The following is a 26,539-nucleotide window of genomic DNA, read 5'->3' on the forward strand; positions in this document are numbered from 1 at the left end:
GCTCTAAATAAAGTACAAAATAGGGCTGGCGAGTGGCTCAGTGGTCGAGTGTTCCTGTGATGTGAGGTAGTTCTGTAGTAGAACACCCCTGGTTTAAAAAAAGAAAAAAATCAAACTGAAACAGGACAATAATCTGCCCACTTCTGAAATAATATTAGGACATTCCAGGTGTTAAGGTCCAAAACATGTATAATCTATAGTTACCTTTATTTTATATGTATTGTAAAAATCACACTCTAGTGTGTTGGAGACCAGCTCCAACAGGGGGTTTCAGGAGACAACGGATGGTAAGGAGTCGGCGAAAGGGGGGTGGAGAAACAACACAGACACCAAAGTGAAGGTGCTGAATCCCAATCTTTATTCGTGAAGTTAATCATATATACTTTTCATTTTGGCAGGCTCACAGTACTTTGTGGTTACAAAACAGGAATCATTATTCAAAGAAACAAAATATTATGTAGCTTCAATTAGAATAGAAGACTGTATCTTGGCTTATGCATAAGCAAGCATTTGTACTTTCAGTTCGAGTTTTGCTTTGAGCTGTTTCTGCTTAGTTAACTTTTAATAATAGTTAGAAATGTCCCAAACTATTGGCCTATACCTTGACTATTCTTTTTTGACTTACTGACTGGAACCGGTGCCATGGTTACGGCAAGTGGTTGACTTGTTATTAATTTTAATCAAACAAGAGTAAGAGCACCAAACCATTTTGCAGAGGAACAAGAACAAGTTGCCCAGTACCAAGCACTAATCTGTCTTCTTAACATTAATTCTTCTTCTCTAGATTTTAATTTCTCAAAAACTTCCTTGACAGGAAAACAGGGAGTTTTTCATTAGACATTAACAATTTACGTTCCACAGCTGAATCATTGCATTTAGAGCAAACAGATTTATTCTTTAGAAGTAGTTGCATTAATTGTTTTTTTCCTTCATACTTAATGGTCATATGAGAAGCCGCAACTATACTTAGGATGGACACCTTGCACCATCCACCTCAGTAGGGCCTTGCCATTGCCTGAGTCAGAGGAGGGGCGCAGCACCTAGTGTGGAAATTTCAGATAGTAATGATATAAGTGTTGCATGAAGAAGTATCATGAAAAAGAGCCCAGGCACAACCCAAACTCCACCTCCACATGTGCTGATATCAAGAGACCACCTCCCTGTCTACCCCCTAGCTGCCAGGAAAGCTGTGTATTCTTGTCCTTTGTTTGAGTTGACTTAGGACTTCTGATCCCACATGCTGCCTCCCTTTTGCATATGAATAACTAAGCTTGCTCCAGTGCCAATGTGCTCTCATCTGATTCTTCTGATAGACAGCACAAGAACCCATGGAGTTAATAGTGACATCATTTGGAATTGTCCTCTTTTTCCCAGTTATTTCAGTTTTCCTATATTCAGTTCTAGCAAATAAATCAAGGTCCAAACAGGGTTTATTTCACATGAATGTATTAACTGGATTTTTTTTTTGTCAAATAAATATGGAATTCTCTTTAAATAATCATCTCCTCACTTTCTGAGTGGCCCATCAAGAGCAAATCTTCAAGCATCCAGGGGACATGAGTCTTAAAAGGAAGGGGACAGGCAGAGGGGCTGGCATAAGCTATGATCAGTACTCAGGGTTGGGGTGCCCTGGTTTCCAGCCAACCTGCAGCCCCCAAATAGCATGCTTGGATGGACATGCACTCTGGCCCCAGTTGAGAAGCCCCTTGTAGAGGGAGGAGAGACTAGAGGGAAAACAAATTCCAGAAACACTAGTAAGGAATCAGAAGGGCTTTCTTCCTAGCCAGTGGCCACCACCCAAATCCTGGAGGCTCATAGTAAAGCTCTGAAGTCAGAAGTGGTAACAGATGGCCAGGGACAGGGAAGACAGTGGGCATGACTAGGCCAGACCTGGCTGAATGGAATGGGGTTGACAGTCAGATGGGCAGTGACCTTCCAAGGCCAGGCACGGACCAGTGGAAGGAATGTGAGTCAGACCTGGCAGTGCCTGTTGGCCCACTGGGAAGACATGTGGTGGTCTGAGGGAGCTCAGGAGGCTGATGCAGAATGCCGAGCTGACCAGGGGCTGGACTGCAGTGGAGGAGGTGGCCACAGAGTCCCTCTGTGAGAGGGAGCTACTAGAGTGAAACAGGAACAAGAGGATGACCTGGGGCTCCTGAGCTGAGCCCCAGAGGTGGGGAGAGGGGTTGAGTGGGCTGAGCTAGTGTGGAAGCTGGGTTGCCTGTTCAGAGGCCAAGGATCCTGCCTTCCCAGACCCAGGGAAGAACATGGTCTGTCTCTGGCATCTTTCCTGGTGATTTGATATTACAGGAGTCACCAGTATAGCACCTGATAAAGTTAATGTCTCCAACTTCCCAGGGTGAGTTGAAACTAGGGCAAAAGTCTTGGCAAGCACCCAACTAGGTGGCTGAAAGGATCAAAGTTCTGAAAAGTCAGCCAAGAGAGGGCTTACCAGGGTAATGAGGAAGCTCTTTACCAGTGGCTGCTTTGAAAACCCTGCCTTCCCTGAATCTAATCTCCCTGAGTGTTGGGAGATCTCCCTTCAAGACTAAGAATGAGGCCCTTAAAAGGAGAAGCACGTGACCACTGACCCACTACATTATCTTCTTCCTCTGGAGAAACTGTCTGCCTGAGTTCTGATGCTCTGAACAAACAGAACCGTCAAAAAGTTCAGCGTATTTCCGATACAAGACCACACACAAAATGAAAATTCCTGTAAACCTCAAGCCACTGGGAAAGTCTAAGTGTTTGAGGATATGGAGGAGGAAGGCTCTGCGGGGGACAGAGGACCAAAAGAGCCTCTCTGGAGGTTTCATCACTCCCCAGGACAGCTGTGTTATGTTTTTCTTTTTCTAAACTTTTACTTTGAAATAGTTCTATACTTACAGGCATCTTTCCAAAAAAAAAAAAAAAAAAAAAATTTACTAGGGCTCCTTATGCCCTTCCATCAAACTTTCCTTCATGTTCACATCTTACAGACCACAGCAAAACTATTAAATCAGTTACCATTGAGACAACACTGTGGTCATGATGCTCCTGAAATTAAGTTTGAGGAAAAGTGCTTATTTGTAAATTGTTCTCGAAACTAAAGTGATGTTGAAGCCATTAGGCAGCAAAGCCTGGTATCAGGAACTCCCAGCAGCTACCCTGCTGGTTTGAGAATGTCTGCCTCATGTGGCACCTGCCTATTCCATCTCAAATTCAGCACCAGAGATGGGGTGACCTGCTGGGGACACACAGCCTCATGGAGATGGGTGTGGGTTGCCAAAGTGCCAATTAATCTCTCTACTGCAAGACACCTGCCCCACCAAGAAGCAAGCAGTGAACCAAGCCTCCTGCCGCTGAAACCTTATCCCTGTCTTTGATGTACTCCTCCTTAAATAAGAATTGGGGCCCTAGTTCAGTTGTTCAGTTCAAGCTCCTATCAGGATTGGAAGACCCATTAAGTGCTCCCCTTTTCATATCCCTTTTCTGTATCTGTCTTTATTTTTTACTGATTATTTCAGACTTTTTATATCTCAGGCGACTTGCACCTCTTGAGCAGGAACCTACCCTGTTGGGATGCTGGTCACCCCTGATACATATTCAAAAGGGTGGTATACAGACTTCTAAAAAATGAAAATATGGAGCTCTTCATCCCACTCCAACTCTAGATATGAAATGGGCCCAGACCCAGGGTCATGAGTGAAGTCAGAGCTATGACACCAGAGTGAGTGGGAGTCTGTCCCAGCTCCAGTCTTTCCCCCTTTACTCTCAGTTGGCTTATCAGAAAAGGAGATGGATCCTGCATAGTAACTGAGACTCCCAGAAAAGTAAATGAACTTGAGTTAACAGTGACTGACATCATGTATCTATAACAAGATCTCTCAGAATTACCCCCAAAGGATTCCTTTATCAAAGGACAAAGTGACAGTAATTTAAAGTTGTTAATTGGCTTTATTGTTTAGTCTGTAACTGGGCAAAAAAGATTAAGCATTCCCCTGAATTGAACAGAAGAGGTCTGAAAGAAGAAGAAACAAAAAAACAAGAAGGGACTGTGCATGGGAAAATTAACTTTCCTTAAAAGGTGGAGCCAGGAAGATTGCACAATAGAAGAATGGATTGGCTAACTTCAGGTTACTTGATATAAGGATTAAAAGAATAAGAATTAAAGCAAAGAAACTTTAATGATCATGCCTCTTGGCTCATTTAGGAAACCTGTCATCATACTCTTCTGGTTTCTCTAACTTCAGGCAACAGCTTGGTTTTATTTGGTGCCTGGAATTTTAGCCTAAGTGGCTCCATTTTGATTTTTATTCTTGTCTCTTGGGGCCCAAAGAATGGCCTCTCATGATTTTTATTGAACACATTCATTGAGCTTCCTAGAGCACTCTTTTCAGCCCCGATGCATTTCTAGACATCGTCAGCAGTTTGCCTCACTTGGCAGCAAGTGATGCCCCTATAGTCTTGCTTCAGGAACTTTCAGTAACATTAGCCATGATCTATTGAAGTGGAGCTTCACCCAGTGAGCTAGAGCCAATTCAGACCCAGAAAATACTCGTTATCTTCACGGTGCTCAGTTCGGGGCTGGCCCAGAAAGCCACTGCTTCTGCAGCTCAGACTTTCCACACTGAATGCTTAACTCAAACCAGTGGCTGTTCACCATGAAGCCAGAATTAGACAGGCAGTCAGTGTAGACAGGTAAATTGAGTCAGGTCGGGTCAAGGAGGCCAATTTTGAGTGAGTCTGGGAAGTTGGAGACTGTCCCCTAAGGGATCTTATCAAGAATCAGGCCCTGCTCCAACCTGTTGCCAAGATAACCTGTCCTAGGAATTTCCCCTCCCTACAGGGGGCGCTATAAGGTTATTAACGTGTCCTTGTCTACTCCATCCTGCCCACCTATTTCCCACCTTTTTGCCTTCCCACGGAGCATTCCTGGGCCTAGTCTGGTGGAAAGATAAGGGGGTGGGGGAAGGCAGGAGAACAAAGGAAGAATAGGACATATAAAAAGGGCAGAACACCCTGTTTCTTGGGATACCATGATAAAAGCTATGGCCCCCTTCTCCCTTGCGGGAGAAGTCTATGTTACCCCTTTTTAAATAAACCCTGATTCATATGCTTGCCTCCGCATGCTTCTGTAATGTTCAACCTTCAACATGTGGGGAAGCAGGACTCATCACTGATAACCAGCCTTATCAACCATGGTAAACCTACGGGACCCTCTCAAAGAGGAAACTTCCAGGAGTGTCATATCTGGGTAACCAGGAAATTCTGCTCTAAAGAGGGGAAGGGAGTTTGTCTAGCCACGAGGGTCTCATGCTTTGTTAGGGGCACAGAAACTAATATGTGGTCTAATTCTGGAGACAGCATGTTATAGAACTGGGTATGAGGTACAGCCTTCAAGTTACTGGACAACACTGGCCATTGTGTGGGGCCACCCTGCTCTCACGGGGACAGAGCACTTTCTACAGCTACTGATTCTCTGCAGATCACAACATCCCTGACAGCTGGCCTGACACCACCTACTTCTTCCATGGAGCTCCCAGGACAGAATGCCCCAGAAGAAGGGGCTCTGAATGGCTCATGGCAGGCCACCTCCTCAACTGCTTTTCCCTCCTGTGTCAAAGGGCCACTCTGTGTGTCTCCATAGCAAGCTGGGCATCAGGGAAGGGGAGGCAGGAGCTGCTCTTCTGAAATCTGAGTGTCCATTTCAATTTCTGTGTTGGTGGCTACAGCCGCTCAGGTCAATTCTTTGCAGATGGTATGTGTTTAAAAATCTGTAGCTGCAGTTGCTTCATTAGGTAGAGTGGGGGAAAGGTCACTGAATTAGGAGAACTGGATCCTGATCTAATAATGTTTTCTTGCTGCAACCTGCACTACCAAACCCTAGAACCTGGCAAGGGGTGATGGGGGATTAAGAAAGACACAGAAACATTTATAAGGAGAAAGCTGGGACAAAGTGGAACACCTTCCTCTGATGGAGGATCAGTGACCCAGAGCTAGCACAGCATGTTTATTATGTAGGTTTTATCATCAAAAGGTTATTTGTAGGAAAGTTTCTGCAAAGCAGGCAGGCTTGAAGGTCATAGCACTGATAAACGTAACCAGTGGTGAGTTCTGCTCCCTCAAATGTTGAAGTTTGAACATTAGAGAAGCATATAGGCAAATATATATATGCAAGCATATAAAGCAGGGTTTATTTAAACAGGGGTAACAGACTTCTTTAGGGAGGGAGAAGGGTGCCATAGCTGATATCCTGGTATCCCCAGAAACAAGGTGTTCTGCCCTCTTTATATGTCCTACTGCCCTCTTCCCCTTATCTTTCCCCTTCCTGTGTACTTGACTAGGCCCAGGAATGCTCAGTGGGACAGCCAAAAGGTGGGAAACAGATGGGCTGAAGGGGGAAGGGCAAGATGGTACAACCCAGGACACATTAACAACCTTATAGCTCCCTATAGGGAGGGGCAACTCTTGGGACAGGTTACCTTAATAACAGGTTGGAGCAGGGGCAGGTTCTTGATAAGGGTGGAGGAAGGGCTCTGAAAGAATTAATATTTCAATCCCTCAGAGAACCGTCTCCAACTTGCTGGACTCACTCAAAATTAGCCTCCTGAATCTGATCTGACTGGATTTACCTACCTATACTGACTGCCTGTCTAATTCTGGCTTCAGCACTTGCAAGATATTGTGGTTATCTTGTTATACTCAGAACTCTGTCCCTGGCAGCTGGTGTCTGAACTCAAGGTCAAGACAGTTATTGTTCCATGCCTTAGCATCAAACACTCTGTACCTTTGCATGGAACTACCATAGTTCCAAGGAAATCTCATCCTGCATCTTTGCACAGAATGTTTCAGGGCAAAGTTTAGCCACAGCTCTGAGGCAGTCAAAGACCATGGTCCAAGTCACCATTCTCCATATTTTCCTCCCCGTTTGTAAATGTTTATTCAGCTTGTTGTTGCAGGCCAGCCAGGGGCTGTATGGGTGAGCTGTGAGCATTTTGAATGCCTGAGCGGACTGGACTGATGTTACTGTTCTGTCTGGGCTGTGCACATACATATCCTTTTAGCTCGCTCTGCCTTTGATCCCACACAGCACCTGAGATGGGTGTGACTTGCCAAAAGGTCAATCAATCTACTAACCACAAGACATCAGGAAGCTAGATTAAACCCCCGAAACTTGACCCCTTACTTTTTTTGGATGGAATGTTTCATTGAACCTCCCCTTGTGTGTCCCCTATAAAAATAAAGAATTCAGGAGGCTTTCCATTGGACCCCTAGGGTCGAGCAGAAAAAGTTATTCTGTCTGTGTAATTATTTCATGCCAACCCAAATTCACCTGGAGTGTCCCGGAATGATTTAGTTGTGTGTTGCAGCAGCTTGTATTTAAAAAACACCTTCCATGTACTCTTCTTTCTCCGTCTGCTCAGTGTCCAATTAGGCTAAGCTGTATGGTTAGCTTCAGCCAGAAACTCACTTGCAAGATACACAAGGTCAATAGAAGAGTGAACTCAAGGTACTGAGTGGCCCCCACTTCCATCTCATTATAGGGTGTCTGCCTTCCTACAGGAAGGCAACAGTTCCTGCCAAGCAACCTCTTCTTTGAGCCCACAGTTCTTCACAAAACCTTGTTGGATCTCTTTGTTTCTAACCTTCCCATGCCTTTGCAAACACTGTGAAACTCTATGAAACTCTTTTTTTAAAAAAAATATTTATTTTTTAGTTTTCGGCAGACACATCTTTGCATGTGGTGCTGAGGGTCGAACTCCGGCTGCACACATGCCAGGCGCTACCATTTGAGCCACATCCCCAGCCCCTGAAACTCTTAATGTTACCCAATTTGCCCATGCCATTTGCTTCCTGCCAGAACTACAAGCCATACAACCCCAAACTGAACACTACCAACAATTAGATATGTGAGTTGAGAAGCAATACTCTTTCTCTGGGAATTGATACTGCAAACATATCACTGCTGTTTTAAATAGTATCTCATCTAATAGTCCCAACAAGCCTTTCAGATAAGCACAATGTATTCAGAGACTTCATGATGAAACTTTGCTGAAGACTCCTCAGATGTTAAGGAGCAGGGTCAGACAGGACCATATGCAATTGGACTCCATAAGCATCAACCTGCTCTGGAAAGAGCTCCAGGTACCAGGAGCTCTAGAAAAAGGCTTGGTAAGGAATTAAGAGACAAGGAGGGCTGGGGCTGTGTGTCTCACAGATCACCTGATACACGATTGCCCGGGATGCCTTTGCAAAAATTCAGATTCGTGCAATCTTTCAGCTTCAGCAGTCGTATTAGTAAGTCTCTTTCCACACTCACCACATGGATCTCCTGATTGACTTTGCTCTTAGCAGGCATTCTTCCTTTCATTCAGAAAGCTTTCAATTTGCACAAAGAAGCCTCACACAGCGACTTGGAGGGTGTCCCAAAGGCGAGCCAATGGGAGTAGTGCGACTGGTCCCGCCTGCGTAGGCTTCCCCGGATGGAGTAAAGAACCCTGCCCCACACCCCCAGGCGGTTCTGAGACCATTCTCTCATTTTCTCGCTGGATCCTGATGGCTGCGACTCTGATCCTGGAGCCCGCGGGCGGCTGCCGCTGGGACGAGCCGGTGCACATCACCGTGCAAGGCCTGGCCCCCGAACAGCCGGTCACGCTGCGCGCGTCCCTGCGCGACGAGAAGGGCGCGCTCTTCCAAGCCCACGCGCGCTACCGCGCGGACGCGGGGGGCGAGCTGGACCTGGCGCGCGCGCCCGCGCTGGGCGGCAGCTTCGCGGGCCTGGAGCCCATGGGGCTGATCTGGGCCATGGAGCCTGATAAGCCGTTTTGGCGCATGGTGAAGCGGGACGTGCAGACGCCCTTCGTGGTGGAGCTGGAGGTGCTGGACGGCCACGAGCCCGACGCCGGGCAGCAGCTGGCCCGCGCGCTGCACGAGCGCCACTTCATGCCGCCCGGGGTGCGGCGGGTGCCGGTGCGGGAGGGCAGGGTGCGGGCCACGCTCTTCCTACCTCCAGGTGAGCCTCCACTTGGCCTTTATTGTTTCGGTCTAGCACTGTCTCTTGTCTCCGTGTTATTTCGCCTAAGAAAGAGATAAATCCCAACATCCCAGAGGTCCGTGTTAAGAAGATAGCAATGGAATAAAAAGCTGCCTGGAGAGGTGGTCCTGATGATCCAAATCTGAGATTCTTCAAATCCAGGCTCAGCTATAAAGACATCATACGGAAAGGGCAAAGACACTTCTAATAATTTTTAAAAGCCATTGTAGGTAGTTTCAATTTTTCGGTGTTCTTTTAAAAGTTTCTCAGTTTTACAACTTTTCTTCCCATTCCCACACTATGTTAAGATTTATGTAAATTAGCAGTTGCAATAGGAGGAAGTTCACTTCTTGGAGATTATTGGGTGTTTATATACATAAAGTTATTGGTCAGTGAAAAAAAATGAAAGATTGCATAGCCTCATTAATAATGAAGGAGATGCAAAAATAAAAATACAGAATGCATCTCATAACCTCAAGAGTGGCAAAGATTTAGAAGTCTAACATGATCAATTGTTGCCAAGTACCTGGAGGAGAGAAACTCACTTTCCCAGCAGAAGCAGTCACAGTGTTCAGCTACTCTGGTCACAGTGTTCAGCTACTGCAGTTACCTAGTTGAATATGTCTTTCTACTTGTTCTGGTACATGTGCACCCAGAGGCATGTTGTTTGCTAACAGCTTGAATATCCACCAACAGTGGAAGTGATGGATAGATGGAGCTGTGTTTCAGCAAAGTGAATGAACCACAGCTGCAATAATCAACATGGATGAGTGTTCCCCACAGGTTAGGTGAAACAGTCAAATCCCAGGAGAACACGTTCAGTATATTTGCACTGAGATAAAATTCAAAAGACAGGCAAAAGGAGCAAAATGTTGTTTAAGGTACATATGTACATATATAAGTGGTGATATTATCAAGAAAACTGGCAGGCGATGGTGGTCCAGGAGTATGGGATGTTCTAGGCCAGCCTCAGCAATTTAGAGAGATCCTGTCCAAAAAAAAAAAAAAGGCTGGAATATACCTCAGTGATGGATCTCCCCCTGGGTTCAATCCTCATTGTGTGTGTGTGTGTGTGTGTATGTGTGTGTATAAATGCATACTTGAACACACATATGTACATATCAAGAAAACTGAGAGAAGGGGAGGTGGGGAAGGGACAGAAAGATTCAGGGAATAACAATGTATGAGTACTGAACTATTTTCTAAACAGAATGGTGCCTAGCAAGTGTTTGTTATGTTTTTCTGTAAACTGTATATATGAAAGAGATTTTTCTTACTATATAAATGGCGAAAGTATCTTATATGTATAATCATGCAGAATGAAGCTTTTTATTTTTTATTATGGGGTTGAGGATTGAACCCAAGGCCTTACACCTCCTAGTCAAGTGCTCCACCTATATACTCCCAGCCCCAGTAAGTAGCATTTTGAGTCTGTGCCCATTGGCTAATCAGATTGCCTTTGAGACTTACTGACCTGTTCTGTGTGTTGCAAAACATGGATATAGAGCAGTTTATATTCATTCATCAGTCAAAACACATTTGTTTGCAGTTTGTGGCGATTATACAAGGCTGCTACAAACACTTACACACAAGTTTTTGTGTGAAGATAGTTTTTATTTCTCTTGGGTAAAGACGTAGGAGTAGGATTTTGGGATCATATGGGAAGAATACATCGGCCTTCAGAGGAAACTGCCAACTGATTTCTTCACAGACTGCACTATTTTGCATCACAATCAGCATTGTATGACAGACATTGTATGACAGACAGCTGTGCATTCTCTAGCAGTTGGCATTGTCCAATTTTGAGGATTAGGAAAGGCCATATGTTTGTTGCTCTTATTGTTCATTTGTGTGTGTATGTGTGTGTGTATTTTTTTTCAATGCTGTTACACCCAGGGCATCACTCATGCTAGCCAGTTGCTGTATCACGGGGCCATAACGTGTTTTTGATCTCAAAAGAAATACAAGGTCTTTGTGAAAATCCTTGGGGCTTTTTTGATACAGAGGGGAACGTGGATTTAGCCTAGGCCACTCTCTGGATGTTTGGATACCAGAGGTCTTTAAGCATTTTTGATAGTGGAAAAGTTGTTCATCTCCCAGTAGGTAATATATGGCTTTTGATGGCACTGCAAAGACTTAAAAGGATGAGGAGATAATCCTTGCTTATTTTATAACTCCCTTTTCTGTTCTGTTTTGTTTCTCCCCAAGAACCTGGGCCCTATCCTGGGATTGTGGACCTGTTTGGACTTGGAGGTGGCCTTCTGGAGTACCGAGCTAGTCTGCTGGCTGGCAAGGGTTTTGCTGTGATGGCTCTGGCTTATTATGGCTATGATGACCTTCCCCGGAACCTAGAGACTGTGCACCTGGAGTACTTTGAGGAAGCTGTGAACTACCTGCTCCATCACCCTGAGGTTAGATCTCTTCTTAGTTTTGTGGGCTGCTCCCCACCCCATGCGTGCTTTTGGTTTCCCAGAAGTCAGCCCATTCTTGGGGGCCTCTCCTAACCCAGCAGCCACTGCCTTGCATAGACACTTCTCAGGGATACTTCTGTACAGTTCTACAGTATCACATTTCCTGTTAGTAAAGAGGTTACTAGTTGGTATTCTGGAATTCTGAATTCCAGGTTGTTTTAGTATTTCATAGGGTACCTTTGAGAATCTTGAGATTGTCAGGAAGTAAATGGTAAGAAGAAGCCATGACCTTCCCCAGGAGACGCCTGCTTGTAAGTCTTTGTACTCAGCCACCTTCTCTCCCCCATACCCCTGTGAGAGCACAGGGATAACCTTAAAGGGGGAAATTGAGAGCCAACACCTGGGTTCCTGGAATAGTTTATGGTTTTTAGACTCAATGTAGCCAAGAATGAGGAGGCAGTCCTTGCTAATTTTATAATTCAATCAGGGCACAATATGGATGGAAGCACTGGAGCTCTTGGAAAAGGTGATATGGCTGGGCGTGGTGACACACACTTGTAATCCCAGTGGCTCAGGAGGCTGAGGCAGGAGGATCACAAGTTCAAAGCCAGCCTCAGCAACTTAGCAAGGCTCTAAGTAACTTAGTGAGATCCTGTCTCAAAAGAAAAAAAAAAATTTAAAAGGCTGGGCATGTGGTATGTAGATCATTGATTAATCATCCCTGGGTTCAATATCTAGTACCCCTGAGAGAGAGAGAGAGAGAGAGAGAGAGAGAGAATAAAAGAAAGGTAATATGACTAGGCACCATGATACACACCTATAATATAAGCAATTCTGGATGCTGAGGCAGGAGATTGCAAGTTCAAGGTCAGCCTGGGAAATTTATTGAAACCCTGTCTCAAAATAAAAAATAATGGGCTGGGGATATGACTTAATGGTAGAACATCGCTGGGTTCAATCCCCAGTTCCACACAGACACACACACCCTCACACCAAACATGTAATTTCTAAAGCAGTCAGAAAGTATATATTTTACACACACACACACACACACACACACACACACACATATACATATATATGTGTAGTTGTAGATGGACACAATACCTTTATTTTATTATTTTATTTTTTTATATGGTCCTGGGGATCGAACCAAGTGCCTCACACTTGCTGGGCCAGTGCTCTACTGCTGAGCCACAACCCAGCCCCAGAATGCATATATTTTAAACATCAGAAAACATACTTTCTCATGTTCAATGTCAAGGGGTGACCCTCCTCGAAGGGCAAGGAAGTTCCTTTTCTGAGGACTTGTTTCCTCATTCAGGAGAAGGGCCTTACGCCGGCCAGGCTACTCCTGCCTCACTATGTGTGACTGCACAGGACTCCCTGCATCCCAGAGCACGGGCTCTCTTCCCTCTGCTTGTGCCATGCCATCTGCTTGGAATTCTCTCTTCAACTCCTTTTCCTGTCAAAGAATCAGTTGATTAAAAAGGTTATACAGGATAGGCTGAGGTTGTGGCTCAGCGGGAGCGCTCACCTAGCACGTGTGAGGCCCTGGGTTCGATCCTCAGCACCACATAAGAATAAATAAAATAAAGGTATTATTGTGTTCAACTACAACTAAAAAATAAATATATTTTTAAATTTTTTTAAAAATATATTTTTAGTTGTAGTTGGACACAATACTTTTATTTTATTTATTTATTTTTATGTGGTGCTGAGGATCGAACCCAGCGCCTCGCACGTGCTAAGCAAGCACTCTACTACTGAGCCGCAGCCCCAGTCCCCTAAAAAATAAGTATTAAAAAAAATAAGTTATAGGAGCCAGATGTGGTGGTACATACCACTAATCCCAGCTACTCAGAGGGCAGAGGCAAAGAGATCTCAAGTTTGTAGGCCAGCCTCAGCAGCTTAGTGAGGCCCTAAGCAACTTTAAGAGACCCTGTGTCAAAACAAGAAAGGGTTGTGGATGTAGCTCAGTGGTAAAGTGCCTCTGGGATGAACCTTAGTATCAAAATAATAATTATTATTATAATAACAAAAAACAAAATGATACATGGTGTAGTGGAAACAGTTACAATATCAAAATAATAACAACAACAATAATAATTATTATAATAACAAACAAAATAATATATGTATAGTGGAAACAGTTACAATCTGGAGAATAGATAGAGCTAGATTCAGGCTCAGGTCCAGCCAATTTCCCGTGTGGGCACTGTTTATTCTGTTATACTGTTGGTAAATTCACTCTTCTTATTCTTCTGTCCCATTTTCAGGTAAAGGGTCCAGGGATTGGGCTTCTTGGGAATTCCAAAGGGGGAGAACTTGGCCTTGCCATATCCTCTTTCCTGAAGGGCATCACGGCTGCAGTCATAATCAATGGCTCAGTGGCCGTTGTTGGGGCAAGCATACACTACAAGGACGAGACACTGCCCCCTGTGGGTATCATGAGAGATCGAATCAAGGTGACCAAAGATGGCATCAAGGACGTTGTGGAAGCCCTGAAAAGTCCCTTGGAAGACCAGAAGAGCTTTATTCCCGTGGAGAGGTCTGACACCACCTTCCTGTTCCTTGTAGGTCAGGATGACCACAACTGGAAGAGCGAGTTCTATGCTAATGAGGCCTCTAAACGCTTGCAGGCCCATGGGAAGGAGAAGCCCCAGATCATCTGTTACCCAGAAGCAGGGCACTACATTGAGCCCCCTTACTGGCCCCTGTGCAGGGCTGCCCTGCATATCTTGGTGGGTGGTCCTATTGTTTATGGAGGGGAACCCAGGGCTCATGCCATGGCCCAGCTGGATGTGTGGGAACAACTCCAGACTTTCTTTCACAAACACCTGGGTGGTAAGAGTTAAGGAGGGCTCTTCCAAAAATTTAACCCATTATCTGAAGGTTTGGAAGATAAGACTTAAGTATATTCTAAGAACACCAGTTAAGATTAGTTCATCTGATTAGAGGAAATAACTCCTCTAAGTTGCATACTGTTCTCTTTAAATATTACTATTCAAAATAGTGTCTATCCAAGGGCTGGGGTTGTAGCTCAATGGTAGAGCACTTGCCTAGCATGTACAAGGCCCTGGGTTTAATCCTCAATACCTCAAAAAAAAAAAAAAAAGTGCCTATCCAAAAAATGATATCAGGAATTAAAAAGGGAGCCTTAAGTATATACACATTTATTAAATTAAAAATTGGACCATTACAGGGGCTGGGACTCAATGGTAGAGTGCTTGCCTAACATGTGTGAGGCACTGGGTTCAGTTCTCAGCACCACATATAAATAAATGAATTAAATAAAGGTCCATCAACAACTAAAATAATATTTAAAAAAAGAAAAAATTGGACTTATAGACAAAGCAATTGTTTCCTTCATTTCTTAAGATACTGCCCACACAGCAACAATAAAGGGGCCATAGGAGATTAAGAAAAACACAAACATTTTTAAGCAAGGCTGGGGCCAGGTGGGACACTGCCCTCTGATGGAGGAATAGTAGCACAGAACTAGCTCATCATGTTTATTATATAGGGTCTCATTATCAGGAAGTTTAACTACAGAAGCTTTGTAAATGGTTCAAGGCTTGTGAGTTATGAAGAGGCTTCTTTGTGTAGTAAAAAGTTACAGAGCTAGAAACATTTTTGTGGTTATCCTGCTGTTACAGTGTTAGGAACTTCCTGCTGCTATCCTGCTGTATCCAGAAAACCCACTATACTAGAACATGTGATAACTATTGATGTTAGAGCTGAGTATCAAGGTTGTTCACATCCTCACCTTTTGGCAGGGACTATTTCCCAGGCTTGGCTTTTGCCTACACTGCAGGGTCAGCCAATAACCAGGGCTCATTCACTCTCCACATCTCTCCCTTTTTAATTTTTTAACTGCAACTCATGCATGTCTGCTCAGAGGTGTTTGAACTGGGATTGGATGAGCTTGCCTGGGACAAAACAACAGAATTAAGAGTAAGAAAACAAACCCTATGAGATACCATGCAGTATGTTTTAGCATATTTTAAGAATTGAAAGCATTTACATCATTGAATACCTTTTTTTGCAAAACTGGAAGTGATAAAATGGGAATTCTACGTTCCTGTGTAGCTTAGAGGTAATGGTGCTGTTACAAGAGATCTAAACTAACACTGTTATGAGTCCAAATTCCTAACAGATGCATCTTTATCTTTTTTTAATCCCATTGGAAGCTATTATATAGAATAGGTAATAAGTGACATGATATTGTAATGGTTGTCTGACATTAAGACTTTGTATCTGATCACCCAAGGCCATTACAATAACCTCTAGTGTATTTAACTTAGCTTTGAGTTTATTATCATAGCCTCTTCTGATTCTGGTCTCATTTCCCTGTCTGATTAAGGGAACCCTTACTGCTATAAGGGGAAACAGGCGATGGCTGCTTTGGCTGCTTCAGGCTGAGAGGGAGTGATGTGGAGCAAGCAGTTTGGGTTTGTCTTTTAGGAAAGTTTTGGGTCAGTCCATTGGTCCATGGTAAAAGTCGGGTTTGGAAAGAACTGGTTATATAGTCATTTTTGAGGTTGGTGTTTCCATGAGAGCAACAAGAAGACATGAGTACTGGAATGAAAGAGTCCTTTAATTAGGTTAAAAAATTATTCTCATTGACCCTAAATATGTTTTCTTCCAGTGGTCCTTGCTCATGGAGTCATTAAAAAAGAGAAAGGAGCCACTGCATGATTTCTGGGGCTTTGACTTCTTTTTATGTTGTTTTACGGTTTATAATGGTACTTTTAATTTAGACTGAAATATGTAGCCACTTTTTAAGGTAATAAATCTATTTTGATTGTCAAGAAACAATGATAGACATTGTGTTGTTTTTATGCTAACACCAGCGAAATCATAAAAGAAAACAAACAAACAACAACAACAAAAAAAACCCCCAAGGCTTAAAAAAAACAACCTGGCTCCAACCATAGAGTCCAGCTATCCCTGCCCAGAATGATTACAATACTGTTAAAAGGGCTTTGCCAGAGGTCACCTGGTTTCTACGTTTTAGCTCCCATGTGACTTATTTTGCTTTTTTAGGCCATGATCCTCAACTATCTGATTTCAGAAGCCAGGGGAACCTATGCCCTTCTTGGGGAAGACAGTTGCTTCTACATTAATACCTCTAGGTAAATAATGAAAATATCAAAGTCTTAAAAGACACATTGCCATCTTGGAAAAAATGAAAGCAAAACTGAGGCATGGCCATGGGGTGGTCTGTTATCTCAGATTTTTCTTTTTCTTAAAGAATCTTTTTATATATATATATTTATTTTTTTAGTTTTTGGCCCACGCAACATCTATTTGTATGTGGTACTGAGAATCGAACCTGGGCCACACGCATGCCAGGCGAGCGCTACCACTTGAGCCACATCCCCAGCCCTCAGATTTTTCAAGATTAGTTTGGAGGGTTCAGGCCCTTACTCAGCCCTTTGCTCTCAATTTTAGTTCTTGTGACACTTCTTATTTTTTTCCCTAGTTTATTTTACCTGCTTATATAAATGTGAATCTTCCAGGCTAAAGCAATTTCAAATCCAGCTAATGTCCATGCAGGGTTTCCAAGCACTATCCCCTGACAACTATCATTTGTCTGTTAACCCATCTTCTTCTGCATCCTCTTTAAACCAGAGAGTGAGAGATTCTCATTCCTCCAGGAACATGCAGGACAGCACCCAAACCAGAGGGGCCCTGCTCCCATGATCCACTAAGATTAAGGAAGATAAAATCTCTCAGCAGGGAGTGAGACAGCTAAACAAGCCCTTCATCTATGGGGGTTAACAAGTGGGCCAGTCTTCAAGGCTGTGAAGATAATACCCCTGGAGATGGGAGATTGGAAAGTCAGCTTGGCCTTGAGAGGGTATGTGGTCAGCAGAGCTACCAAGAAGGCAGCACAGGAGAAACAAGGTAAACCTGCTGCTCAGCACGGCTGTGCATGTAGGTAATTCCAGCTACTCAGGAGCCTGAGGTAGAAGGATTGAAAGTTCCTTGCCAACTTGAGTAATTTAGTGAGAACCTGTCTCAAAAAACAAACTGGGGATGTATTTCAGTGGTAGAGTACCCCCGGGTTAAAAACAAACAACAACAACAAAAAACTAAGACAAGATAATCATCTGACCTAACAATATTAGGACATTCCAGGTGTTACGTTCCAAGACATGCATAATCTAAAGTTACCTTTACTTTATTTGCATTGTACAAATCACACTCCAGTGTGGAAATTTCAGATAGTAATGATATAAGTATTGCATGAAGAAGTATCATGAAAAAGAGCCCAGGCACAACCCAAACCCCACCTCCACATGTGCTGATATCAAGAGACCACCTCCCTGTCTACCCCCTAGCTGCCATGAAAGCTGTGTATTCTTGTCCTTTGATTGAGTCAGCCTGGGACTTCCCTTTTGCATACTAAGCTTGCTCCAGTGCCAATGCTTTCATCTGATTCTTCTGATAGACAGCACAAGAACCCATGGAGTTAATAGTAACATCATTTGGAATTATCCCTTTTTTTTTCAATTATTTCAGTTTTACTATATTCAGTTCTAGCAAATAAATCAAGGTCCAAACAGGGTTTATTTCACATGAATGTATTAACTGGATTTTTTTTTGTCAAATAAATATGGAATTCTCTTTAAATAATCATCTCCTCACTTTCTGAGTGGCCCATCAAGAGCAAATCTTCAAGCATCCAGGGGACATGAGACTTAAAAGGAAGGGGACAGGCAGAGGGGCTGGCATAAGCTATGATCAGTACTCAGGGTTGGGGTGCCCTGGTTTCCAGCCAACCTGCAGCCCCCAAATAGCATGCTTGGATGGACATGCACTCTGGCCCCAGTTGAGAAGCCCCTTGTAGAGGGAGGAGAGACTAGAGGGAAAACAAATTCCAGAAACACTAGTAAGGAATCAGAAGGGCTTTCTTCCTAGCCAGTGGCCACCACCCAAATCCTGGAGGCTCATAGTAAAGCTCTGAAGTCAGAAGTGGTAACAGATGGCCAGGGACAGGGAAGACAGTGGGCATGACTAGGCCAGACCTGGCTGAATGGAATGGGGTTGACAGTCAGATGGGCAGTGACCTTCCAAGGCCAGGCACGGACCAGTGGAAGGAATGTGAGTCAGACCTGGCAGTGCCTGTTGGCCCACTGGGAAGACATGTGGTGGTCTGAGGGAGCTCAGGAGGCTGATGCAGAATGCCGAGCTGACCAGGGGCTGGACTGCAGTGGAGGAGGTGGCCACAGAGTCCCTCTGTGAGAGGGAGCTACTAGAGTGAAACAGGAACAAGAGGATGACCTGGGGCTCCTGAGCTGAGCCCCAGAGGTGGGGAGAGGGGTTGAGTGGGCTGAGCTAGTGTGGAAGCTGGGTTGCCTGTTCAGAGGCCAAGGATCCTGCCTTCCCAGACCCAGGGAAGAACATGGTCTGTCTCTGGCATCTTTCCTGGTGATTTGATATTACAGGAGTCACCAGTAAAGCACCTGATAAAGTTAATGTCTCCAACTTCCCAGTGTGAGTTGAAACTAGGGCAAAAGTCTTGGCAAGCACCCAACTAGGTGGCTGAAAGGATCAAAGTTCTGAAAAGTCAGCCAAGAGAGGGCTTACCAGGGTAATGAGGAAGCTCTTTACCAGTGGCTGCTTTGAAAACCCTGCCTTCCCTGAATCTAATCTCCCTGAGTGTTGAGAGCTCTCCCTTCAAGACTAAGAATGAGGCCTTTGAAAGGAGAGGCATGTGGGGGCTGGGGTTGTGGCTCAGCTATAGAATGCTGGCCTAGTACATGGGAGGCCCTGGGTTTGATATTCAGCACCATATACAAATAAATAAGTAAAGGTATTGTGTCCAATTACAACCAAAAAATAAATATTTAAAAAAAAAAGAAAAAAAAAAAGAAAGGAGAAGCACGTGACCACTGACCCACTACATTATCTTCTTCCTCTGGAGAAACTGTCTGCCTGAGTTCTGATGCTCTGAACAAAAAGCACAGTCAAAAAGTTCAAGGTATTTCAGATACAAGACCATACAAAATGAAAATTCCTGTAAACCTCAAGCCACTGGGAAAGTCTAGTGTTTGAGAATATGGAAGAGAAAGTCTTTAACCAGTGAGCTAGAGCCAATCCAGACCCAACTGAATGGTGAACAGCCAACTCTAACCAGTGGCTGTTCACCACGGAAAAGCTGTAGGACCCTCTCAGAAACCTTCCAGGAGTGTCATATCTGGTTAACCAGGAAATTCTGCTCTAAATAGGGGAAGAGAGTTTGTCTAAATAGAGGAAGAAGGTCTCACATTTTGTTAGGGACACAGAAACTAATACATGGTCTAATTCTGGAGTTACTATGTCACAGATCCAGGTATGAGGCTCAGGCTTCAAGTCACTGGACAACACTGGCCATTGTGTGGGGCCACCCTGCTCTCACGGGGACAGAGCACTTTCTACAGCTACTGATTCTCTGCAGATCACAGCACCCCTGACAGCTGGCCTGACACCACCTACTTCTTCCATGGAGCTCCCAGGACAGAACACCCCAGAGGAAGGGGCTGTGGATGGCCCATGCAGGGCAGGCCACCTCCTCAGCTGCTTTTCCCTCCTGTGTCAAAGGGCCACTCTGTGTGTCTCCATAGCAAGCTGGGCATCAGGGAAGGGGAGGCAAGAGCTGCTCTTCTGAAATCTGAGTGTCCATTTCAATTTCTGTGTTGGTGGCTACAGCCGCTCAGGTCAATTCTTTGCAGATGGTATGTGTTTAAAAATCTGTAGCTGCAGTTGCTTCATTAGGTAGAGTGGGGGAAAGGTCACTGAATTAGGAGAACTGGCTCCTTATCTGATGATGTTTTTTTTTTTTTTACCATAGTTTTGCACAGCAGAACCCTATAAAACAGTGAGAGGTGATGGGGGATTAAGAAGACACAGCAGATATTTATAAAGAGAAAGCTGTCAGAGGTGGGACACCTTCCTCTGATGGAGGATCAGTGACCCAGAGCTAGCACAGCATGTTTATTATGTAGGTTTTATCATCAAAAGGTTATTTGTAGGAAAGTTTCTGCAAAGTAGGCAGGCTTGAAGGTCACAGCACTTGGAAGGTATTGTGCAAATTCAACAGCTCTCTGAATGAAAGGAAGAATGTCTGCTAAGAGCAATGTCTAATCAGGTGATCCGTGTGGTGAGTTTCAAAAGAGAAATACAAAGACCACTGAAGCTGAAAGATTAAGAAAGGTACAGTTGCAGGGAGTTGTACCATTGTTTAAAGAGTTCAGGCTCTTTACCCATCCCAGTCCTAACAAACCTCTACAACTTTTTCATATTTCTCTCCCATTTTTCTCTTTCCTAACAGTCATGTTAAAGGGCGATGAGACCTGCAAAGTGACTGTTCATCATGTAGCACTTCTGTGGCTCTCTGAGCCTGGGGAAGGTCCCAGCCAAGACTAGCCTGGCTGAATTCCCAGACTCTATCCTTGTGAGTGTGCCCCCCCCCATATTCATTTTCTCTCTCTCTCTCTCTCTCTCTCTCTCTCTCTCTCTCTCTCTCTCTCTCTCTCCACCTTAGAGAAGGAGACCCTTCATACTCTCCAAGTCCACTTTGGTAAATGATGGCTGGTATGTGACCCAAAAAGACCCCACTCTTGGGCTAGGTTTTTGCTGCTCACTGCTACATGGACGGAGCAAGGACCTGTATTGGGTGCTCTCTTGGTGTTGGAGGCATCCTCCTTCTAATCCTATTCTCTCCAATTCCTCCCTTCTCTTACACACTTAGACCTCCAGATCAGAGGCTGCATTTTGCCATTTTCTTCCTGCATGCAACGCCAGCCTTCTCATTCTTCGGAGAGATAAGATCTCTTTCTAGTCTCTTGAAGAGATACCTTGTCTGAGACCCTCACTCATCTGGACCCCAGTGGTTCCTCCCCACTGAGACTGTAGAAGGGGATGTTCTTTCATTCTCTGTTGGAACTGCTGACTGGTGATGTGAGGTATCACCAGATGCTTTGATCTCATCCACCATGCTGATCAAACCTCTCTGACATGAGGGCTACTCCTCCATAGGTTGTCTCATAAATAATTTTAAGTACCTTAAAACTAGATGCCTCTGTAGGCTTAAAACTCTTATTGGGCTACAATCTAAATTAGACAACTTGTCCATGGCCCCAATTTGGAATTTGGGACCTTGATCCAAAAATTCTCCAGGATTTAGACAATTTCCTCCAATGAAATGGCAAATAGTCTGAGGTTCCTTACAGCCAAGCTTTCTTTTACCTTCACTCAAAGCCCTCATTATGCCAGCCCTGCTCTGCCTTGCAACTAATCCTGCTGACTCACAACTCTCTTCCTCATTCACTGCCCCAGAAATAGCTGATAAAGCCCTCCTTACAGGTCCCAGGGTCTCTTTCCCCACTCATCCAACACCCTACTCAAACACCACACTATAATCCTCCTTAATTCCCTGGCCTCCTGGGGGTACCAGGTACAAGCCCTAGGAATCCCTAAAAGTCAGGGAATATCCGCTGCTTCATTGCTTTCCTATGCAAACAACTAGACTCCGTCTATCCTGGCTGGCCCCAATACCTCAAAATTTTAGCTAAGCAGCCCTCCTCATCTCTGAAGCCAACAAATTTACCTTCTGTCAACCCATCGCTGTTCTTACCACACACTCCCTCTCAGATCTCCTCAGTTGTTGAGAGCTATGTATGGGTTTGTTTGAGCCATTAGGATAGGGAAGCTGCTTTTCTGGGAACTCCTGAGTGAAATTCCCCAGTTGAAGAAAGCCCAGATGATGCTGGTACCCTGCCTCAGCTCACAGTCTCAGGATCAAACCCAGCTGCCCGGAGATGGGTGTAACCTGCGAAGCACCCAACAACCTATTTACTGAAAGACCTCTGCCACGCTGAAACCTTATCCCTGCCAAGCTGAAAGCTTTGATATTCTTTCTCTTAAATAAAGGATTGGGGCCTTTTTCAGTGGTTCAGTTCCAGTTCCTATTAGGGCTGGAAGACCCATCAGGCTCTCCTCTTTTCAATATAAATTCTGGCTTTCTTTATTTCTTACTGATTACTTCATACCTTTTATTTTCCTAAGTGGCTCACACCTCTGAGCAGGAATCTGCCCTATGAGGGTGCTGGTTACCCCAGGATTCAGTCATCGCTCATGCCTCTCCCTTCCCCAAGCCAGAATCTAATTACTGCATGCACATCTCCCTGGACTACCTTCCCGCAAGAATCCTCATTAAACCTGCAAAGAGAAAAACCCTCTTCTCCCAGCAAAAAAAAACCTCTTCTGCCCCTGTGTTTTCTCACTCCTCCTGACCCCTTGACTTCTTAGTGAACCCTTTTTACATATAAAAGACCAACCACTTCCTGACTCCCCAGACCAGTTCATAGATGGAAGCTCCCCAAAATAGCTCCTTTACCTTCAGGCTATGCTATAATTTGAGGTAAAACTATTGTGAGTTCTTTCTTCATCCTAACCCAAATAATTGAAGCCTCCCCTCCATCCTCAGGCACAACTTCCCAACAGGCTACTAGTGGTCCTCATTTGAGCCTTATCACTAGCTAGGGACAAATCAATCAAAGTTTTTACTAATTCCAAATATACCTATAACATTATTCACTCTAACATCTTAATTTGGAGAGAGCAAAATTTCTTCAGAGAGGAACAACCATCCTTAACACTGACCAAACAAGTTGCTCTCTCTGGCCATCACTCTCAACCATTACAAACTTCTAATTCAGTCTTAAACTCTATTTCTACAAAGCTCCAATTTACCCCTGATGAAACCAAAGCTCTGTTATCCTACTTTCACAATCTGTTCCATCCAATCTTTGCTCCCTTCAACTACTCCTAAAGAATCCCCCAAACCTCTCCTTTTCAGATTTACCACACCTCCAACAAATTTCTCAAACCTGTACCACCTGTCTCAGGCTAATCCCAACTCTAATATGAGACCACCCCCATTTCCACACCCCAAACTAGGGGAGCCCTTCCTGCCATTGGTTGGAAACTTGATTTCCCCCAAATGCCCTCTATAGGAAAAATCTAAATATCTCCTAGTCTTATCTTTAAAATCAGACTACCTTCTCTAAACTCTCACAAGACATGTTTTCTTCTGTACTCCCCTCATCTGGCAGGAAAAAAACCAAAAAAGTCTGTGTCCTTTTATTAGAGTAAAACTACCCCTCATCTATCTAGTTCAGGGATCCAAATTACTTATTTTCTCTAGTGGAGATATCACCCAGAGCACTAACAGGCTCACAACAGCAGCTTCCCTTACTTCTTAGCTTCTGCCAGATCTCTGTTTCTCCAAGGTTTGCAGAACTTGCAGAGGTTATTGCCCCAAACTGGTTTGAGACCAAAAGGAAAAAAAAAAATGTCACTTTTAAATCCAAGCTGCTTGTGGCACCTAAATGGCTATCTATTACACTGCTTTTGTTAACAAGTTCTTCCCTAAACACTACAGTGCGGGGAAGGAAGATGGAACGATCTCATAAGTCTTTTTTACCCTGAGAATCTTTACCTAAGAGCTCTCTCATTCTTCCAATATCTAAACAGACTGTAATCTGAGTGCATTCTGATCTGACCAAGATGTTCTGCATGCTTCTTTACTAGAGTAATTACAGTTCACTTTACACCTAGCATTTCCAACTGCACAGACTCCTGTATTTAAGTCATAATGTGAAAGTCTGATAAGCTCTATTTTAATTTCTAACAGTTTAAATCTAATAGAGGCTTTAATAACATCTGTAGCATTGCCTCATACCTGTGGAGAGCTACCTATAAACAGCTACAAGTTCTCTTTTTTTCTATTTTATGTATGTGTGCACACCTGTGTATTGTGTTGTTGTGTCTACATTGTGCTTGTGTTCATATATCATGTACATGGTATCAAAATGGGCATATAGATAAGAGAGCATTCAAAAATCAAAATTTAAAAGATAAATGGATCCAAATACCTTTTAATTCATGTGAAGACGTCTTTAAAATTACCCACAAGTTTTGCTAGGTGGTCAGACAATTAACAAAGTGTTGCTTTCTATAAAATGTAATGCTCATTGTTTCTAGGATTTTTCTTCAATAGAGAAGAGACAGCTAGCACTGTTAACTACACTTGTCTGATGTCTTGGTTTTTATAGTTAAAAATGAGTAAATTATGGGCTGGGGATGTGGCTCAAGCGGTAGTGCGCTCGTCTGGCGTGCGTGGGACGCAGGTCCGATCCTCAGCACCACATACATACAAACAAACAAAGATGTTGTGTCTGCCGAGAACTAAAAAATAAATATTAAAAAATTCTTTCTCTCTCTCTCAAAAAAAAAAAGTAATAAAACTGGCTCGCTGGATATTTAAGACCTTGGAGGCTAAATTTAAGGAATAAAAGGGCCAATAAAGAAAATAGCCAATATTTGGCTTTTGGCTCTTGTCCTCTGAGGTCAGCTTGAAGCCAGGGAACAAAGGGACTTCTCTAAGGGCTTTGTGACCCTGGACCACATGACCTTCCAATCAGAGAAATTAATGAGACCCTGGAGAATGAAAAAGTCAACTAGAGCACATGTTGCAAAGAGGAAAGTAACTGAAGAAAGAGATATTCCTGATGCTTCCAAGGGAAGCCTCACAATCAAGGAGACCCTGACCCATCCTGGCAGATGGTGCTAAAGGAACTCAGAGGCTGCTCACAAGTTCCCAAGAGTGAGCCCCCTGAGGGAACTCAGCTGACTCTTAACAATAGATAAGAACTAGGTTAATTTGACCAGCGTGGTCTTAACACCTAGCAAAAACAGTTAAAATGAAAGTAGAGCCATACCTGGGCATTTAAAAGAAGAGACAATAGTTCATTTTTTTAATATTATTTTTAGCTGTAGATGGACACAATATCTTAATTTCATTTTTATGTGGTACTGAGGATCGAATCCAGGGCCTTGCACTTGCTAGGTGAGCACTCTACCACTGAGCCACAACCCCAGCCCTCCCCTCACAATACTTCTTTTAATGGAATTTAAGACATACACCTGTCTCAGCCCCACTGCTTCCCAGATTCTGAGGCATTTTTCCTCTGTAAGGCTACCAAAAATTGGACTGGCCTCTGTATCATTGACATTTTACCTAACAACCAAAGCCTATTCATTCCAATCACAGAATATACCAGATGTAGGAGAGGCCTCCAGATTATTCACTTCCTCATAGGGCTAAAATTTTCTGCTGGGATTGATACAGGAGCAGCAGGATCGAGAGTCTAATTACTATAAAAAGTTACCAAACCAGGTTTTTGAAGACATCCAACAGGTTGCTGACTCAGTACTGACCTTGACTCCTTGGCATCTAGTCCTGCAAAACCAGTCGGGGAAGAATGCTGACTCTATGTCAGCCCATCAGGATTGCTAAGAGCCAAGGTTAAACAGCCCCAGGACTGCCTGAAACAGCAGAGACAAGGAACAGCTGATTACCTGTAGTTCTCATGGGGGATCTAAAACAATGCAACTCCTGGCTACTCCCTCTTATACCCCCCTTAATATTCACTTTTCTCATAATAATCTTTCTTCTCTGTATGTTTTAAATATTTTTTTTAGCTGTTGACAAACCTTTATTTATTTGTATTGAAAGACCCTAGCCCAGTTAGCCCAGTTACCTAAGGCCAAGATATGAAACCAAGATACCAGGCACCAGACATGCTTTCCAGACAACAGGTTGAAGAACAGAGCACCCACATCCTGGGGCATGAATGAATAAACAGGAACAGATAAGCAGGAACAGAAAGAATAGAATACAGACCTGTGGTTTTTGGACTGCAGACCTGTACCCCCTAGGTGGCCTATATGCTAGATTTAAACAAACCAATAAGAAACCTGTTGCTTCCCGCGCGCGAAACCTATCCTAAACCCTATAAAAATCTCTGTATCCCCAAGCCCGGTGTGCCAGCTCACCAAAGCTCCGGCTGAGGTTCTGCTGGGCACCCGCAGGCGCCTGTGTCCCAATAAACAAATCTCTTGCTTTTGCAGCCAGTGTTTCGTGTGATTCTCCTTGGACAGGGATACCGGGGGTCTTTCATTGGACGGGGGTCTTTAACAGTATACAGTGCTGAGAATCAAACCCAGTGCCTCACACATGCCAGGCAAGTGTGTTACACTGAGCCCTAGCCCAGCC

General features: G+C 44.0%; 1 protein-coding gene and 1 long non-coding RNA gene across 2 annotated transcripts; one reads left to right on the forward strand and one right to left on the reverse strand.

The window, feature by feature from the left end:
* The first annotated feature begins 8,381 nt into the window (after positions 1 to 8,381).
* LOC144377883 (acyl-coenzyme A thioesterase 1-like) lies at positions 8,382 to 16,248 on the forward strand. The gene is made up of 3 exons (XM_078050500.1): positions 8,382 to 8,995; positions 11,225 to 11,427; positions 13,707 to 16,248. Exons 1-3 carry the CDS (start codon positions 8,539 to 8,541, stop codon positions 14,283 to 14,285), a joined length of 1,239 nt encoding a protein of 412 aa, XP_077906626.1. The 5' UTR covers positions 8,382 to 8,538; the 3' UTR covers positions 14,286 to 16,248.
* LOC144377884 (uncharacterized) lies at positions 12,073 to 25,889 on the reverse strand. Its single transcript, XR_013439118.1, has 2 exons — positions 25,702 to 25,889; positions 12,073 to 12,892 (listed from the first exon to the last, which is right to left on the reverse strand). It is a non-coding gene; the product is annotated as an uncharacterized LOC144377884 (long non-coding RNA).
* Positions 25,890 to 26,539: the final 650 nt, after the last annotated feature.

The sequence above is a fragment of the Ictidomys tridecemlineatus genome, chromosome 5 (genome assembly GCF_052094955.1).
Source record: "Ictidomys tridecemlineatus isolate mIctTri1 chromosome 5, mIctTri1.hap1, whole genome shotgun sequence".
Classification (NCBI taxonomy): domain Eukaryota; kingdom Metazoa; phylum Chordata; class Mammalia; order Rodentia; family Sciuridae; genus Ictidomys; species Ictidomys tridecemlineatus.

Bases quoted from the DNA above. Each gene is read 5' to 3' on its own strand.
- LOC144377883 (XM_078050500.1), top strand. From the start codon at position 8,539: ATGGCTGCGACTCTGATCCTGGAGCCCGCGGGCGGCTGCCGCTGGGAC. The intron at 8,996-11,224 runs GTGAGCCTCCAC...TTTCTCCCCAAG, and splicing joins CACGCTCTTCCTACCTCCAG to AACCTGGGCCCTATCCTGGG. The intron at 11,428-13,706 runs GTTAGATCTCTT...TCCCATTTTCAG, and splicing joins ACCTGCTCCATCACCCTGAG to GTAAAGGGTCCAGGGATTGG.